This window comes from Schistocerca americana, chromosome X (assembly GCF_021461395.2).
Source record: "Schistocerca americana isolate TAMUIC-IGC-003095 chromosome X, iqSchAmer2.1, whole genome shotgun sequence".
Classification (NCBI taxonomy): domain Eukaryota; kingdom Metazoa; phylum Arthropoda; class Insecta; order Orthoptera; family Acrididae; genus Schistocerca; species Schistocerca americana.
The window spans coordinates 915,368,107-915,385,874 of record NC_060130.1 but is presented as its reverse complement, the minus strand read 5'-3'; the positions used below and the strand labels follow the sequence as shown (position 1 = coordinate 915,385,874).

Sequence of the window (17,768 nt, the reverse complement as noted above, 5' to 3'; positions counted from 1 at the left end):
GCCGTTTTGAAGTAACTTTTTAGCGTCTCTTTGATGACTTGTGAGATAAAGGAAAAAAATAACACGAAACCTTAGTAGCACGTAGTTACCAGTCTCTGACCATCAGCTTGACCACAATGTAGGAGATTGTGTAACCAGCCCGAGGAGTGTCAGAAGAAAGTTTATCTTTTCTAGATTTGGGAACAGGGAAGTGTACTTATGAACAAAGACATCGCCGACAACGCAGACAAATAAAAAACCAATGTTGACGGGGCAATAAACAGCAGCTCCAAAGAAATGCCTGCTGACGTTGAGAGCCGCCGCTAGCTTGTACGGGGCTTCGCTTTTCCTCGCTGTGGAGGGAGCCAGTCCGGCTATCTCCAGAACTGGAACGTCGAGTCTCTCAAATGAATCACCATTTAAAAAGCTACGGCGCTTGTTGTATGCTATCTCGTGGCAAGGACAGTGCACCCAATGGCCGAGACGTTTATTCACGCCGGGGACGTTCAGGAAAAGTTACAGCGGGGCCGGTGACGAGTAACATACAAAATATGCTAATGTTGGGCGGCGCAGAGGTCGTAAAGCCGCGCCGGTAGACGCTCGCCGGGCGGGGGGCAAGAATACAGCCCGCCACGCCACTTCGAAACCCGCTCTGGGCAGCGCCATGCACTCGCCCATATACGGAAGTCCATCTTCGTACGTACAGCACCGACGCGTTCGTTCTGGTCCTTTCGTGGGTGGCCGCTAACAATGAACAGTTCGTTTCTCACGATGTAACTGCTGTCCTTCGTCAAGTCTCAGACAACTTTTAAAAAAAGAAAAACGACACGAACGCGTAGCGGCTGCAACGTGACTTTGTTTACTCGCGAATAACTACAGTAATACTATCATCTGCTGGTCGACATAATCGAGTCATCGTAGTGTGTTAGTATGAGCCATTTCGTCAGATTCCGTGAAGAATTAAGCATTGTTCAAATACGGCACACACAGTAGTTTTTGGGTGGTGTCAAACAATGCATTCGTATTTACAGTGCGGCACTCAAATGTATCGTGGCTGTATGGTGATATACAGGGTGTTACAAAAAGGTACGGCCAAACTTTCAGGAAACATTCCTCGCACACAAAGAAAGAAAATATGTTACGTGGACATGTGTCCGGAAACGCTTACTTCCCATGTTAGAGCTCATTTTATTACTTCTCTTCAAATCACATTAATCATGGAATGGAAACACACAGCAACAGAACGTACCAGCGTGACTTCAAACACTTTGTTACAGGAAATGTTCAAAATGTCCTCCGTTTGCGAGGATACATGCATCCACACTCCGTCGCATGGAATCCCTGATGCGCTGATGCAACCCTGGGATAATGGCGTATTGTATCACAGCCGTCCACAATACGAGCACGAAGAGTCTCTACATTTGGTACCGGGGTTGCGTAGACAAGAGCTTTCAAATGCCCCCATAAATGAAAGTCAAGAGGGTTGAGGTCAGGAGAGCGTGGAGGCCATGGAATTGGTCCGCCTCTACCAATCCATCGGTCACCGAATCTGTTGTTGAGAAGCGTACGAACACTTCGACTGAAATTGTCAGGAGCTCCAACGTGCATGAACCACATGTTGTGTCGTACTTCTAAAGGTACATGTTCTAGCAGCACAGGTAGAGTATCCCGTATGAAATCATGATAATGTGCTTTATTGAGCGTAGGTGGAAGAACATGGGGCCCAATCAAGACATCACCAACAATGCCTGCCCAAACGTTCACAGAAAATCTGTGTTGATGACGTGATTGCACAAATGCGTGCGGATACTCGTCAGCCCACACATGTTGATTGTGAAAATTTACAATTTGATCACGTTGATCGAGGAAGTACAGTACATACTGACGAAACTAAAATGAGCTCCAACATGGAAATTAAGCGTTTCTGGACACATGTCCACATAACGTCTTTTCTTTATTTGTGTGTGAGGAATGTTTCCAGAAAGTTTAGCCGTACCTTTTTGTAACACCCTGTATACTGTTACTGTCAAGTTAATGAGGTTTATATAATTATCAGAGTAGAACAATTATACAGGTACATTGACAATTCTATTCTACATTGCTTAATGCTTCCCGTTATTTGATGACATGATATCTTGCGAACCATGGATGAAGGGTATCAGACGGATGCCATATTCCTTGACTTCGCGAAAGCGTTTGACTCGGTGCCCCACTGCATACTCCTAACTAAGGTACGAGCATATGGGATTGGTTCCCAAATATGTGAATGGCTCGAAGACTTCTTAAGTAATAGAACCCAGTACGTTGTCCTCGATGGTGAGTGTTCATCGGAGGTGAGGGTATCATCTGGAGTGCCCCAGGGAAGTGTAGTAGGTGCGCTGTCGTTTTCTATCTACATAAATGATCTTTTGGATAGGGTGGATAGCAATGTGCGGCTGTTTGCTGATGATGCTGTGGTGTACGGGAAGGTGTCGTTGTTGAGTGACTGTAGGAGGATACAAAATGACTTGGACACCATTTGTGATTGGTGTAAAGAATGGCAGCTAACTCTAAATATAGATAAATGTAAATTAATGCAGATGAATAGGAAACAGAATCCCGTTATGTTTGAATACTCCATTAGCAGTGTAGCGCTTGACACAGTCACGTCTATTAAATATTTGGGCGTAACATTGCAGAGCGATATGAAGTGGGACAAGCATGTAATGGCTGTTGTGGGGAAGGCGGATAGTGGTCTTCGGTTCATTGGTAGAATTTTGAAAAGATGTGGTTCATCTGTAAAGGAGACCGCTTATAAGACACTAATACGACCTATTCTTGAGTACTGCTCGAGCGTTTGGGATCCCTGTCAGGTCGGATTGAGGGAGGACATTGAAGCAATTCAGAGGCGGGCTTCTAGATTTGTTACTGGTAGGTTTGATCATCGCGCGAGTGTTACGGAAATGCTTCAGGAACTCGGGTGGGAGTCTCTGAAGGAAAGGAGGCGTTCTTTTCGTGAATCGCTACTGAGGAAATTTAGGGAACAAGCATTTGAGGCTGACTGCAGTACAATTTCACTGCCACCAACTTATATTTCGCGGAAAGACCACAAAGATAAGATAAGAGAGACTAGGGCTCGTACAGAGGCATATAGGCAGTCATTTTTCCCTCGTTCTGTTTGGGAGTGGAACAGGAAGAGAAGGTGCTAGTTGTGGTACGAGGTACCCTCCGCCACGAGGATGGTGGATTGCGGAGTATGTATGTAGATGTAGATGTAGACAAAGGGTCGCCCTGTCTGATTAAAATAACTCGCTTAAAGCTACCAGAAAATGATAGTTTATCGAAAATGGTTGTGAATAACTAATATTGTACTGCAGCTTCTTGGCGGTCATGTCTTCTACTCTCAACTATTGAAAACTCTAGAACGCCACATTTACGCTATACATCCACTTTAGATTATTTGTTATTTGTGTAAAATTATCAGGCTAATTCAATTAGCCGATCACAATATGCGTTACTGTCGTTCAAGGTGTCAAAACAGTTTCATTTTCAACGTTTCAGGATTGATTTTTTGCAAGTTATCAGTTTACCGACTAGTTTAATGCCGTCATCTATCTGTTCTTTTCTTATTCAAATCTTAGCATCCCCACGTACTTTTTGCACGCAACATCCTCGAGAACATGTTTTCTATACTATAGTCTCTCTTTGTGTCTACAACCCTTGTCTCTGTCACGCACCTTCCATTGTCTTTTTCACAATTCTTGACTGCCCAGTATATATCCACATAATTTGCCTATTGCCTCTAGCGCCTCATCGTTTCGCAGTTCATATGTGTGCTTCATTTTATCACCTCTCCGTAGCATAGTATTTCTAGTGCTTCCGTGTTTACAGTATGTTCTCCATCCTTCTGACTTCTTCACCTCAAGAAATCGACTTCTTTCTTCTTTGCTTTCTCCTTCTGATATAATCTTGTAGATTCGGCCAGAGAATTCTTCAACTTTTTCCACTATATGTTTCGCAATTTTGATTTCCAGACATTCGGTTATCTCCTTTCGTCTTGTCGATATTGTACGATCGATAGTAAAGTAAAGATATATTCTTTTTAGTGTGGCAAAAACCTCGCAGAAATAGTTTTCAAAATATTGACTGGTAGGAAAGAAGGATGCACAGTGTAACGACTGGGTGCAGTGACAATGGTAGTCATTATCTACTGAAGCTGCAATAATGACTACCACTGTACCTGTACGCACTCGTTACCTCTGTACATCTTTGTTTCCAAGGAGATCGTCCCTGATTTCCCAGCATTCTTAGCTGGTGCAGCCTCCCTAAATTTCCTTTTCCCAGAACACGCTGTATTAGAAAACATCTGTATCTGTAACTACAAATTCTTTTTATATCTGCCACTACCATTAGTGTTATCTTTGTCATTATTATTATTATTATTAGTGATAGTTTTCTTTATTAGTTCATAGCCAGTATTATTTACTGACATTGTCTCTGCAGACACCCAAATAACTTTAATACTATTTGTCACATTAAAATTGTTATTTCTTAGATACCTGTGAAGTGAAAAAGGTACTATAGTGTGGATCTCTGGTCCGACGTAATAGAAGGTGTGAGGGCACGAATCCGACCAGGTTAAATAAATAAAAAAAATGAAGATACAAATGACGATATAAGAGAGTTTCAAACTTTTACAAATACTATCGGAACAACCCCCCTCCCCCCCCCCCCCCCGGTCTATAAAACACACGAGTGATATGTCTGTTAGACAGTCTGTCACGTTATTAAGGTGATAGGAGTTTCAAGGATATTTATTTCGAGGATTAGGGTAACATTGTATTCTGGGTTTCATTAACACTTACGTCAAAGTGTGCATAATCATTTGTACAACTACTAACGGGACTTTCTTCAAGGATTATAAAAACGCTTCATACACAAATAAAAAACTGTTTTGTGGAGTTAATAAGGACAGTTCTCTTTGGAGGCTTTGAAGGTGCTCTAGTGGGAGGATGGTGCGTTTAAACGATTTGGCTCACATGATACGTTCGAAGTGAAATTCATCGTGAATACGGACCATGGACTAAGGAACACGTAAAGCAGATGTATCCGTTCATGCGCTATGTCAATTTTAAAACTCTAGAAACATAACGTTTTTGATGCTCTGTATGAAGGGCTAAAGACAGGAGCGCAGTTTCGTACAGGGGCAGAATTTTAATCCTCCAGGACTTTCAAAAAGTGTACTCCTACTTGCGGAGTAGCAGATTCATTCCGGAAACAGAACTTATGATCTCGTTTAGCATTCTCCGTCAATACAAATGCTTAAGAATCCCACATATTCGAAAATATTTCCGCCTGTGTCACAGACGTATTTTGAAAGGTTTGCTTAATTGACAAGTTGTATTTTGACAACATACCAAACTTGCCATTTGCTTTACTTATATCTCACATTAGGTGAACGTTGCATTTCGTATTTCATCGTAACGTTATTTTTACTTATATTAAGTGATGCGTTTCATTTGGGACATCATATTTAGGAATCGAGCTCTACTACGCTACTATATTTGGTCAACGCTTGAAGCTTAACACTTTTTTCATATTTAATAACAGTTGTCAAACACTATAAACTGGGCGAATTAATTATGCTAATTTCACACATCATTCTTAGTTTATAGTGAGGCAGCGTGGTGTAGAAGAAAAAAAATGGTTCAAATGGCTCTGAGCACTATGGGACTTAACTGCTGAGGTCATTAGTCCCCTAGAACTTAGAACTAGTTAAACCTAACTAACCTAAGGACGTCACAAACATCCATGCCCGAGGCAGGATTCGAACCTGCGACCGTAGCGGTCATGCGGTTCCAGACTGCAGCGCCTTTAACCGCACGGCCACTTCGGCCGGCTGGTGTAGAAGAGCGGCAGTCATATTCGGGAGTAGCTTCCTTCATATCCTGATACGTCCAATCTTACTCAACATTACGAGTCTTGCGCCTATTACTTTAAGCGAACTATTAAAGTAGTGGATCCATATGAAATTATTAGGGCAAAATATTTATTCCTACCATACACGTCTCGCCAAATGACCAAGACGAGAAAATCAGAGAAATTAAAGCTCATATCGAAGGTAGGGAGAGGAGGAGGTAGTGGTACCCAAAGTAACTTCCTCCAATCACCGTAAGGTGACTTGGGAGTTATAGAAATTGATGAAGAGGAGACCCAATTCTAATCCAATTCTGATCATCATGTTTTAGTGTTTACGTTATTTCCCTTGATCACTTAAGTTCATCGTCCACTTTCTTCTCTTGTCTCGGCGAATTCTGAGCTTGTGCTCAATCTAATAACTTGGTTATTGATGGGACGTTGATTTTTACTTTTCTTTACATGAGTGTCTGAATGATTGAAGACCATGGGTAGTTCCTTCCCAGGAGATTCCAAACGCGTCATTTCTCGATCTTGTTCAATAGTAATGCTATCGACAGGGCGTTACCGCTTCCTCACTCTCTCCACCTCCCTATTAAAATACATACTCCAGAGCTCCAATTAGTCGAACTCCAACTATTCGTATCACCAATTATCCAAATCGCTTTGTGGAAAAACAAATTTGCACTGTATGACTAAAATTGTTGGTTTTGTTTGATAGTTATTGTAGTATACAGTATACTGCACGTTTCTTTGTCATTCTAAAATCACTCCGCAGTGTATATATTAGAAGACAAAATCTTCCAGTGAACAACGAATACAGTAAGCGCATTATTGTACGCGCAGTACGTGTATTGTTCTGCTTGTAGTGGCCGTCGCTGAGTGCGGCCTACATCAATCTGTGTCGTGACCTTAATGTTGGGGAAAGTCGCGCAGTATCGGCCAACGTAAGTTTTTTTAACTTTACTGTGTAACTATGGTGGTTAATCGGAACATTTACTATTCTCTCATCTCAAGTCATTTTCTATGAGTAGCACAGTGTAATGATGTTTATTTTTATTTCTTGTACTTAATTACATCTAGCGCAAAAAAGCAATAATTAAATGGCTTCTAGAAAGTGTCTCGCAGTATCGGCCATTGTCTTTTCTGTGATACTGTTGGTTACTAATGATACTCAGCACTGACAATTATTGAACAATACTAAAACACATAAGCACGGGAACATTGTCCCTATTTCAGCTCGGTAAACCAACGTTTAGCTCACTGTTTTACAGGTATCGCAAATAAAATACGAAATATTCTCCTGATCCACACAACCAACATGTGCCCAGCCTCAACACTTGGTACACAACACCCGTATCTCTTCAAATCACTCCAAACACAATGCAATTGACAGTGTCTTCTGTTGACCCATTATTTCCAGTAAATTACAGTTTTCTTCGTCGCTCTGTAATTGGTTTCCATGGCCACTTTTGTGTGTTTATTTTATTTTGGAACCCCGACTAGAATTCAGCTTTCTTCAACACTCTTTCAGATTATTTTGTTCAGCTATCAATCTCTTCTCTTTGGTAGCGATTTTTTTCTTTTCTAATTGTTGAAGAAGATTCAGCTACCTCCCTCACGGTCTTGGTTCACAGCCATTGCCATGCGCTCTTCATTCCATTTTACTCTTACTTTTCTCACATATTCCACCATTTCATTCTGAAAAGAAGTAAGAAGAAGAAGAAATTTTGAAATTACATTTGGCCGATACTGAACGACAGTCAGGTAGCCTGAGCTGCACGACAAACACGCAGTAGGATCTAGTCATATTGCGAGTCCTTCTAATGAAATCATCATGAACCGTTTGTTTGAAGTCATTTCTTACGTAACATATATAATCGAAATATAGCAACGAAATTAATCACTTACCTTAAAAACAAGTACCACAGGCCTCAAAGTATCTTCCGTGCGCTAAGAGCCACAGCAACACCATCAAGCACTCGGAGCAGACATGCCACTGAAGAGAGGAAAAAGATTGCCGATTCTCGTGCACATGGATACACAAGCTTGCTTCTGCTTACTGTACGCTTCTGCCATTTGCAGGCGGAAAGGGAAATCACGGTAGTAGCCGGTACTGTAAGCCGGCCGATACTACCCTACTACACTGAATTGTCGCTATACGTTCCGTCTTCCGGCTCTTTTCTTTCGTGCGTGTGTTTTAATTTATTGCACTATATAATATTCTAAAAGGAAACGCGTTGCCTTATCGTTGGAAGACAAAATAAGAGTCCTTGAACAATTAGACAAAGGCGTGAGTAGCAAGTAATTAGCTGAGATGTTTAGCGCGGGAACAAACAATTTCAGACATAAAAAAACAAGTCCTCAATTTTAAACTTTCTGTCTGTCCTTGAGAAAGGAAATGAGAGTTCGTGGAGAAAAGCGATGAAAACAGCAGCAAACGAAGAGCCTGAAAAGGGCGTATTCAAGTAGTTTCTGCAGCAGCGAGCATTGGGAATCCCCCTTTCAGGGCAAATTGTTTGCGAAAAAGTTGATCTTCATTTAAAGCGAGAAATGGCTGGCTACGGAATTTCAAGGCAAGGCAGGGTATTAGTGAATTGGATTTAAATGCCGAGAAACTATCTACAGACCCAAAAGCAGCAGAAAGTTTGATCGAAAAATTCAGAAATGATGCAGAATCTTTGTTCCTGGTGATAAAAATAGTAAAGGCAGTGTTAAAGTGCTGAACTGTGCTAACTCTACAGGAAACCACAAAATACTGCTTGTGTTAATCTCTGGGCTTTCAAAAATGTTAAAAAGTTTCCCATCTTTTACAAGAATCAACCAAAGGCCTGGATGATTGCTACTTCGGTCTGCAAATGGTACGACTGAATTTCCATACCTGAAGTGAAGAGATACCAAACGCCAATGGGGAAAGAAGGCAGTAAGGTGATTTAATTCTGGACAGTGCACATTGCCACTCCACAGAAAGATAGAGAAGATGGGCGTGTAAAAACACTCTTCCTGCCGTCAAACGTTAAGATTTTGTTGCAGCCAATGGACTACTTGGTTATCGAAACTATGAGGCGACGTTACAGAAGACAACTGGTGAGGAAATTTTCGATAGAAGATGGAACTGAAGGAGGTATTTTGGCTCACCACCAAAAAATGAATTTAGAAAACTCCTCTTACATAGTGGGAAGCATGGAATTAAGTGAAGAATACCACATTATAAAGAGCTTAGAACTAATTGAAAGGCATTTGAAGCAAAGATGAGCTACGGAAATATGAAGATGAAAAGAAGAACCGTGAAAAGGAAGAAGAAGAATGAGAAGCGGCAGTGGATGAAATGTCGCTTGAGCACGTAAGAAAGATCATTTTGAAAATTCCTCGACGTTCCGACTGCAGTGGAGAGGATATAGACGAGTGGCTTGCTTGTGATTCTTAGAAGCCTGGATTCCAAATTTTCACTGACGATGAAATCATTCTAAGTGCGCGAGAAGGAACTGATGGCTAGGAGATGACACTGAAATTGAAACTCATGGGACCGCCTGCTGGTGAGGCGTTTGCGCGTCTTGACATTGCGATAACATGGATGGGGCGGCACGCGGGGGTCTGACCTTATGTAGCTGCTCACCGTCAAGCAGACGAGAGACTTGGTTGCAAGGAAACGACTGAAGCCAGCAAAGCAACTTAATCTGACCGATATGTTCAAGAACTGACACTGTATGTAAGTACAGTACTGTATAATATCTAATCAACAAATCAACATATTTTGTAGTCATGAAATTAATATTGCGGAATATGAAAGCACAAATTTAGCTTTTTCTTTTAAAGAAATGACGTGTTTTTATGACCTATCCAATTATCCGGATATATGATTATCCGGATCGGGTCCGGTCCCGAGTCATCCGGATAACTGGAGTTCCACTGCACTTCAATCTAACACATATCGCTGAAAGAGCTGACACAGTGAGCAGAGGATTTAGGCAGTGAGTCGTGGAGTTCAAATCCAACCCGATTGTCAAGCTTTATGCTTCCCTTGGTCTTCTCAAATTACTTAAATTGAATCTGTGCTAAAGATTCACAGCATGAATCTACATCTACATACAAACTACGCAAGCCACCGTACGATGCGTGGCGGAGGGTACTTCGTATCACTACCAGTATTTCCTTTCCTATTGCGCTGACAAGTAGAACGAGGGAGAAACCACTGTCTCTGTGCCTCTGTAAGAGCCGTAACTTCTCTTGATTCATTTTCGTGGACTTCATGCGAAATGTACTTTGGCGGCAGTGGGATAGTTCTGCAGTCAGGTTCAAATGTCAGGTCTCCAAATTTTCTCAATAGCGTTTTTCGAAAAGAATGTCGCCATCACTCCTGGGATTCCCATTTGAGTTCCCAAAGCATCTCCGTAACACTTGCGTGTTCATCGAACCTACTGGTAACAAATCTAGCAGCCCATCTTTGAAGCCAGCCGATGTGACCGAGCGGTTCTAGGCGCTGCAGTCTGGAACCGCGCTGCTTCTACGGTCGCAGATTCGAGTCCTGCCTCGGGCATGGATGTGTGTGATGTCCTTAGGTTAGTTAGATTTAAGTACTTCTAAGTCTAGGGAACTGATGACCTCAGATGTTAAGTCCAATAGTGCTTAGAGCCATTTGAACCATCTTTGAACTGCTTCGATGTTCTCCTTTAATCCGATCTGGTGCGGATGTGCTTCAATGTTCTCCTATAATCCGACCTGGTGCAGATCCCAAACACTCGAGCAGTACTCAAGAAGGAGTCGCGCTAGGGTTCTATATGCGGTCTCCTTTACAGATGAACCAAACTTCCCCAAAACTCTCCCAATAAACCGAAGTCGACCATTTGCTTTCATCACTACAGTTCGTACACGGCCGCTCCATTTATTGTCGCTTCGCAACGTAAGTATTTGATCGATCTGACTGTGTCAAGTAGCACACTGCTAATGCTGTACTCGAACATTATGAAACTGTTTTTCCTACTCATCTACATTAACTTACATTTTTCTACATTTAGAGATAGCTGCCATTCATCTCACCAACTAAAAATTTTGTCTAAGCCATCTTTTTTCCTCTTGCAGTCACTCAATGACTACACCTTCCTGCACACCACAGCGTCATCAGCGAACAACCACAGAATGCTGCCCATACTGTCAGCCAGGTTATTTATGTATATAGAAAATAGCAACAGTCCTATGACGCTTCCCTGAGGCACTCCTGATGTTACTCCTGTCTCCGATTTACACTCACCGTCGACCAAAGCCTACTGGGTTCTACTACTTACGAGGCCTTCGAGCCATTCCCATATCTGGGAACCTCTACTGTATGGTAGTACCTTTGTTAACAGTCTGCGTGAGGTACCATGTCAAACGCTTTTCGGAAGTCTAGGAATATAGAATCTGCCTGTTGCCCTTCATCCACAGTTTGCAGGATATCAGTGAGAAAAGGGCAAGATGAGTTTCGCACGAGCGGTGCTTTCTAAAAAGTGCTGAATTGTGGACAGAAGCTTTCGAGTCTCACGGAACTTTATTATATTCTGACTGTGAATATATTCAAAAATTCTGCACCAAACTATATTAAGTATATTGGTCTGTAATTCTGAGGGTCAGTTCCTTTAACCTTCTTGTATACAAGACTAACCTGTTTTTTTTTTTTTTCAGTCAGTTGGGACTTTGCATTGGGCTAAGGATTCCCCCATAAATGCAAGCTAAGGGGCCAGTGGCGTAGAGAATACTCTTTGTAAAACCGAGCTGGGATTCCATCCGGACCTGGCGACTTATTTGTTTTCAATTCTTTCAGTTGCTTCTCTACGCCAGGGATGCCTGTTATTACGTTCTCCATACTGGAATCTGTGCGATGTTCAAACGACGTTTTGTTTGTATGATCCTCCTGCGTGAACGACTTCCTAAAAGTTAAATTTAAAACTTTAGCTTTCCTTTTGTTATCTTCTACTGCCACTCCAGGCTGGTCAACATGGCCCAGAATTTCCTTGGTCCTGGACTCGATCCTTTGCTAACGTATGGCAGTGGTAGTTGCATGCTTCACGCATCGATGTTTTTACAGACGCACGAATCTCTACTAATTTTGGCTTGTCGCCATTTGCACGTTCTCTTTTGAACCGAGAGCGCAACAGTCTTTTTGTTTCCTCAGCATTTTCCGAATTTTTTTTGTCAAACAACGGTGGGTATTTATTGCCCTTAACTCTTGTACTCGGAACATACTTCTCTAGATCGTGATTTACCATCCATCAAAACATGATATCATCAAAAGAAGTCTGAATAATTGTAAGTGGAGGCTTCAATTATTTCGTTAGGGCTCCGAAACCCTGACGTTTCATGTAAAAGACTTACCAGACGTTTTAAGGTATAGTATAGTAGAGTCTAGTGACAAAAGTCATACAGTTATTCTATCATTTAAGTCTGACGGTGATAGTGGGCAACATGTAAAATGCATTCGAGACATGGGATGGTTGATTCAAAACAGCTACGGTTGATTCCTTCCTATCCTTGTCCAACGAAGCTTTCGCTATATCTCTGGTGATATCGACGTTAACTAAAGATCAATGTTGGAGATTCATTTTATCTTTGTTATGTGTCACTCGTCACCAGTCACTTTGTGTACTGGACAGATGTAATTTGACCATAGCACGAATCGCAGTCCCTCATTGGAGACAGGCCATTTTTTTGTGTGCAGATGTTTCAACAGTTCTGTATGAGAACACAGCACTGATTCGTCGTTCTCACCATTCAGTACTATGATTAGCACTTTGAAGCTTTCTAGACTATTCTGTAACATTTGGAAACTTTATTTTCCTTCTCCGTGAGCGGAAATTTTGGACTTTCGGGTGGCTTTCCCGTGTTCTTGAACAGAGCGAGGTGACTCAGTGGTTAAGACAGTGAACTGCCGTTCAGTTTCCCGTCCGGTGAACCAAGTTTGGGTTTTGCATTGTTCCCGTAAATCGCTTATGGTAAAAGCGATGACTTCTCTTTTGAAAAGAGTATTAGACCGATTTATTTCCTCGTTCTGAGGTTGTACTCCAACTCTACCGATCTTATCGTCGTCGGGACATTAAGCTTCAGTGGTCTTTCTCCTACATATCCTTGATTAAATTGAGATACACTTCTGAGGTTGCGAGCACAAAGGCGATAGGCTAGGCCAACAATATTTCGTATATTAGAACAACTTTGATCGCACACTATTATCTTATTGATACGTGGACATAATTCTGTACTTGCAAACGATGAACCGACTGTTATATTATGAAATAGTGTTACGATGGAAATCACTGTTCTGTGTCTTACGTCTACATTCTCGCTTATGGTTATCGTTCATATTTATGTTGTATTTTAGATCTATACCCTGCATCTGTCACAGTGGGTCCTTTTACAACAAGGGCTAAAAGTTATAAAACTATTAAATATGTATCGAATATATTGTATCCTCTGTAAAGAGTCCCCACTGAAGATGCTTAGAACCTAGATAGCGCACTGTATTTTATCCGATCTTCAATTAATACATAAAATGATATAATAATTATTAACATAATATTTATTAGTTGTTAATGAAAGCGCAAAAACTCACCGATTGCTTATTAAATTGTAAAATATAATGTTTTGAAGGGTCTGAGTGTTAATTGCAGACACTAAAAAGGCGTTTTCCTGCATTTTCAGATGTGACTGTTTTGGGCGAGAAGTAGTTCGACGTTGCTGCATGGTTGGAGACAATCGTAGAAAATAGCTCTCTACTTTCAAAGAGCTTTTAGTGCTATATGTAGCGTACATCTATAAAATAGAAATCTTTAGCAATGCAAGACGGATTCGGAATCATGACTCTGGAGTATTGCAAATAAACTGGGACGGACAATGTTAGATTTATTTGTAGGGCCGAACGTCGAGTTGACGATGAGGTACCTAGAGAACTAGAAGTCGCTTCGATTTGACAAAGATCGAGAGCATAAACTCGCTTGGCGTCGCATGAGAAATCATTATATCTCTCACTTTAGGGAAACCATAGAGAACTTAATGAAGGAATATGGAAATGAGATCGAACCACAGATCTTGCGCTCCGAACAACGTTTCATATTCTGGTCCAAAACCTCGTCACAATGACAGGCTACAAGATTTACCGTTGTTCAGACCTTTCCGTTTCACCAGTTTATATCATATTACGTAGTCCACAGGACGACAATCTACCTCATACAGGAGTTCAACTCGTGTCTTCCTCAAATGTCCACAAGGACAAAATCTTACTTTTCTCTGCGAGTTTTTAACTGAAATTCTCGCTAAGCAACTGTCCTGTCGAGCAAGAACACTCTTGGTTTCAGTTCTACGGAATTATTGACTGCTAAATGTTCCAGTCAGTACTTCAAGTTCCAGGCATCGGCCAGTACTATTTCAACTGCGTTTGGAAAACTCCAAAACTTGCTCTCTGAAAGCAACAGTTGATCGGAATTTCATAACTGTGATACAGTTCGAATGATACTTATACAACTGAACTGAACAAATTTCTTTTACTGGAATTTTTACTCACAGCTGTTCTAGTATTACTATCTCAAGCTACAAAGGCAGTATTTTGCTCTGAACCATTAGCGGTGATACTCGTTCCATATCAAACTACATCTCACCTGCAAATAAAACAGGGAAATGTGACCCATAACAGTTTAAGAGAAGAGAACTGCTTCTTTCACCTACCAGAGCTTCAAGTATAGACTTCCTTATGTCAGTATTCTTCTCCAAATACCCATGGTTAGCGGTAATATGGTAGTTTAGAACTGTTTTGTTTGTGCTCTTTTATACCGTTTCCTGCAGTATATATTCATCCTTTTTCTGGTGGTAAGAAACAACTGCGCAAGACGTTTCTTAACGTGATTCACCCAATTAAGCTTGAAACAGGCAATATGAAGCCATACAGCGGCCTCCGCTTGTCTTAGACGATACCACGTTCTCATAAGAGAACAGACACGTCCCCAATTTGTTATCAAGCGCAAGGAGTTACCATTAGGCAGACGTTTTCAACCTGAGGAACAGTGACGGGTATTATCTCCGTCTATCTCGTTACCAGCCTCACTCTGAGTTGAAAGCAAGTTTGTTTCTAATTTTAGACTATATTACTCAAATAAAGACTGATATATTCTCTCTCACTGTCCTCTACATCGGCACTACACCATCAGGAAGCGGTTATATCAAACCGTTGACTGTTGTTATTGGTTCCGTACCAATTGAAAGGTGCAACGCATTGTTGGTAATTGGCGCAGTACGTCTCTGAAAAGTTGTAACTTCCGTACTTAAAAATATCTTATTATTTCCAAACGGAGAGGGCACATCGCAGAAGCTAGCGCACGAAAGTATGGTATGAAACATACATACAACAAACAGCACAACAATGCATTTCTTATAACTACAACGATAGGAACAGAACGTTAGCAGTGAATCAACTCCCTTCCAGTAGTTGTCTCAACGTATGGAGACTGACAATTCCGTCAGTAGTTAACTATCCTAACCGGTAACAAGCATTTGTACTTATATATATATATATACATATATATATATATATATAAAAGATCGGTTGGTATGACATGTTCTGAGGCATGAAGGGATCACCAATTTAGTACTGGAGGGCAGCATGGAGGGTAAAAATCGAAAAATCGTAGAGGGAGACCAAGAGATGAATACACTAAGCAGATTCAGAAGGATGTAGGCTGCAGCACGTACTGGGAGATGAAGAGGCTTGCACAGGATAGAGTAGCATGGAGAGCTGCATCAAACCAGTCTCAGGACTGAAGTCCACAACAACTATATATATATATATATATATATATATATATATATATCCGAATGCCCTCAAAAACTGACTCACAAATTGAAGTATATTTAAAAGCTTTTGTGTGATCACTTACATTATAGTTTATTACGAATTTCGTATGTGTCTTTGCAAATGGAAATTCGATGTGTTGGATTTATTTTTTCTAAACAAAATTTTTGGACGGAGTATACTCCAATTTTTGGGTTTCGAAGGACACAAGCAGCAATAAACGAAACAGAAAATAGTGAATTCGTTCTCTGCCAACCCCCGGTATCTGGTCGGATTCCTCTGCCGGTGCCACAAGCTTCTGAAGATAATGAGTGCAGAACGTGTACACATTCGAACTGTAGGTACAGCTCCGTACGAAGCTGAGACGTGGCAGCGAGCGTTCGGCAGCCGCGGCAAGGGCCGTGCTTACCTGGTTCGGCGAACGTGATGATTTCGGAGGTGCGGCCGTAGAAGTCGTCGGGCACGGTCTCGGCCGAGCGCTGGCGCGGCATGTCTGCGGCGGTGGAGCGGCGGGCGTCTCCGCCGGCGCGCTCCAGGGTGTCCAGAGCGACGGCCCGCGGAAGCGCCGTGGTGACGTTGGGCTTGGAGCGCAAGCCCAGCTTGGAGAGGATCTGCTTCTTGATGGCCTCGATGCGGCTCGCGTCGTCGACGCCCGCCGTGGTGGTGACGGCGGCGAGCGGCGGGACGTGCGGCCGCCGGTGGTGCGCCCGCGGCCGCGGCCGCGCTGCACCGCTCGCCGCCAGCCACAGCGCCGCCAGCAGCAAGGCGTGTACGCGCCACCGCATGGCCGCTGAGAGTGCGCTCGGGAGCTGCGCCGCAGCCGCTAGTGGGGGGCCGCGGAGGCGGAGGCGACGCTGCGCTGCATGCCGGCGGCCGCCGTCAGCTGCGGGCCATGCGTGCGGGCGCGAGTCCGGCCGGAGACTGCCGCCGCCGCCGCCGCCTCCGCCGCCGCCGCCGCCGCCGCCAGACGCCAGACGACGCCGCCGCCGGCCCCCACCCCCGCGCGCCCCTCCTCACCCCGCCGCGGCGCCGTATTCTTCGCGTACTTATGCGATCTGCCGAGGATAGTGGCCGTTTCTCGATCCTTCCACGTCGGCCAAGTGCAGTGCTCCTCGGCGGCTGGGTGGTCTCTTCTTCGATTGGGCCGGCCGGCTGGCCTCGCGGCACAAATTTTTCGGACGCCGCCGAGGTCGCTAACCTTACGTCAGACGCGCCTCCCCACCTCGCCCGACGAACTCGCCTCCGGCGCGTCGTCACTCGTTACACCAAACTGTTTGCACTGAAGTTAATACCTACCGCGCCTGCGTTTCAGTCGTTTCACTTTTGGAGATGTACTGCAAACTTTGTCGCTTCAGCGCTGTTTTTCTAAAGCTCCTCGTACTCCGTAAATGTCTCGAGCCGTACGACTGAGGGCGTTCGTAGCCCTAGTCTCAAATCTAGTTGATACGTCCTAACACACAGCGAAAACGCTTAACTCGGAAATGAGGGAACCGAAATATTTTTTGTCTTAAAATAATTTCGTGTTAAAACATACACTCGAAAGAAACAAAATCTTCTATCTTGTCGTATTTATTACATCACAGTGATACAATTTCCTTCTAAAATTTACTTTTATTGGTACATCTGTTTCTTCTTCGTCTTTTACGCACGAGTCGCTATGGATTACTCTTACTTCTACTGTTTCTCATTTCTTTTCTTCCACATTTCTCTCACCATTTCTCGATGTTTCTTTCTTCTTTCCTCTGTTCGAGTGGCCCCAGTTGTCTTGTGTCTTCCATGGAAGCCTTTGGATTCCTGTATATTTCTTTCTGAGTGGTAGTCGTACCTCGATATCTTGTGGACTAATTTGTAGTTCATCCATCTCTCTTCCAACTTCTTTACACCAAATGTTTTTCATTTTTAATTTACCGAGCCGGCCGGAGTGGCCGAGCGGTTCTAGGCGCTACAGTCTGGAACTGCGCGACCACTACTGTCGCAGGTTCGAATCCTGCCTCGGGCATGGATGTGTGTGATGTCCTTAGGTTAGTTAGGTTTAAGTAGTTCTAAGTTGTAGGGGACTGATGACCTTAGAAGTTGAGGCCCATAC

General features: G+C 42.9%; 1 protein-coding gene across 1 annotated transcript in view; it reads right to left on the bottom strand.

Moving 5' to 3' along the window:
- Positions 1 to 16,338, bottom strand: part of LOC124556388 (inhibin beta chain-like) — a gene marked incomplete at its 5' end in the record, with an annotated part of 316,914 nt that extends 300,576 nt beyond the window's left edge. Inside the window, one exon of the mRNA XM_047130352.1 lies at positions 16,092 to 16,338. Within this exon, the coding sequence (XP_046986308.1) occupies positions 16,092 to 16,338 (247 nt within the window). The remainder of the gene's footprint in view (positions 1 to 16,091) is intronic.
- Positions 16,339 to 17,768: the final 1,430 nt, after the last annotated feature.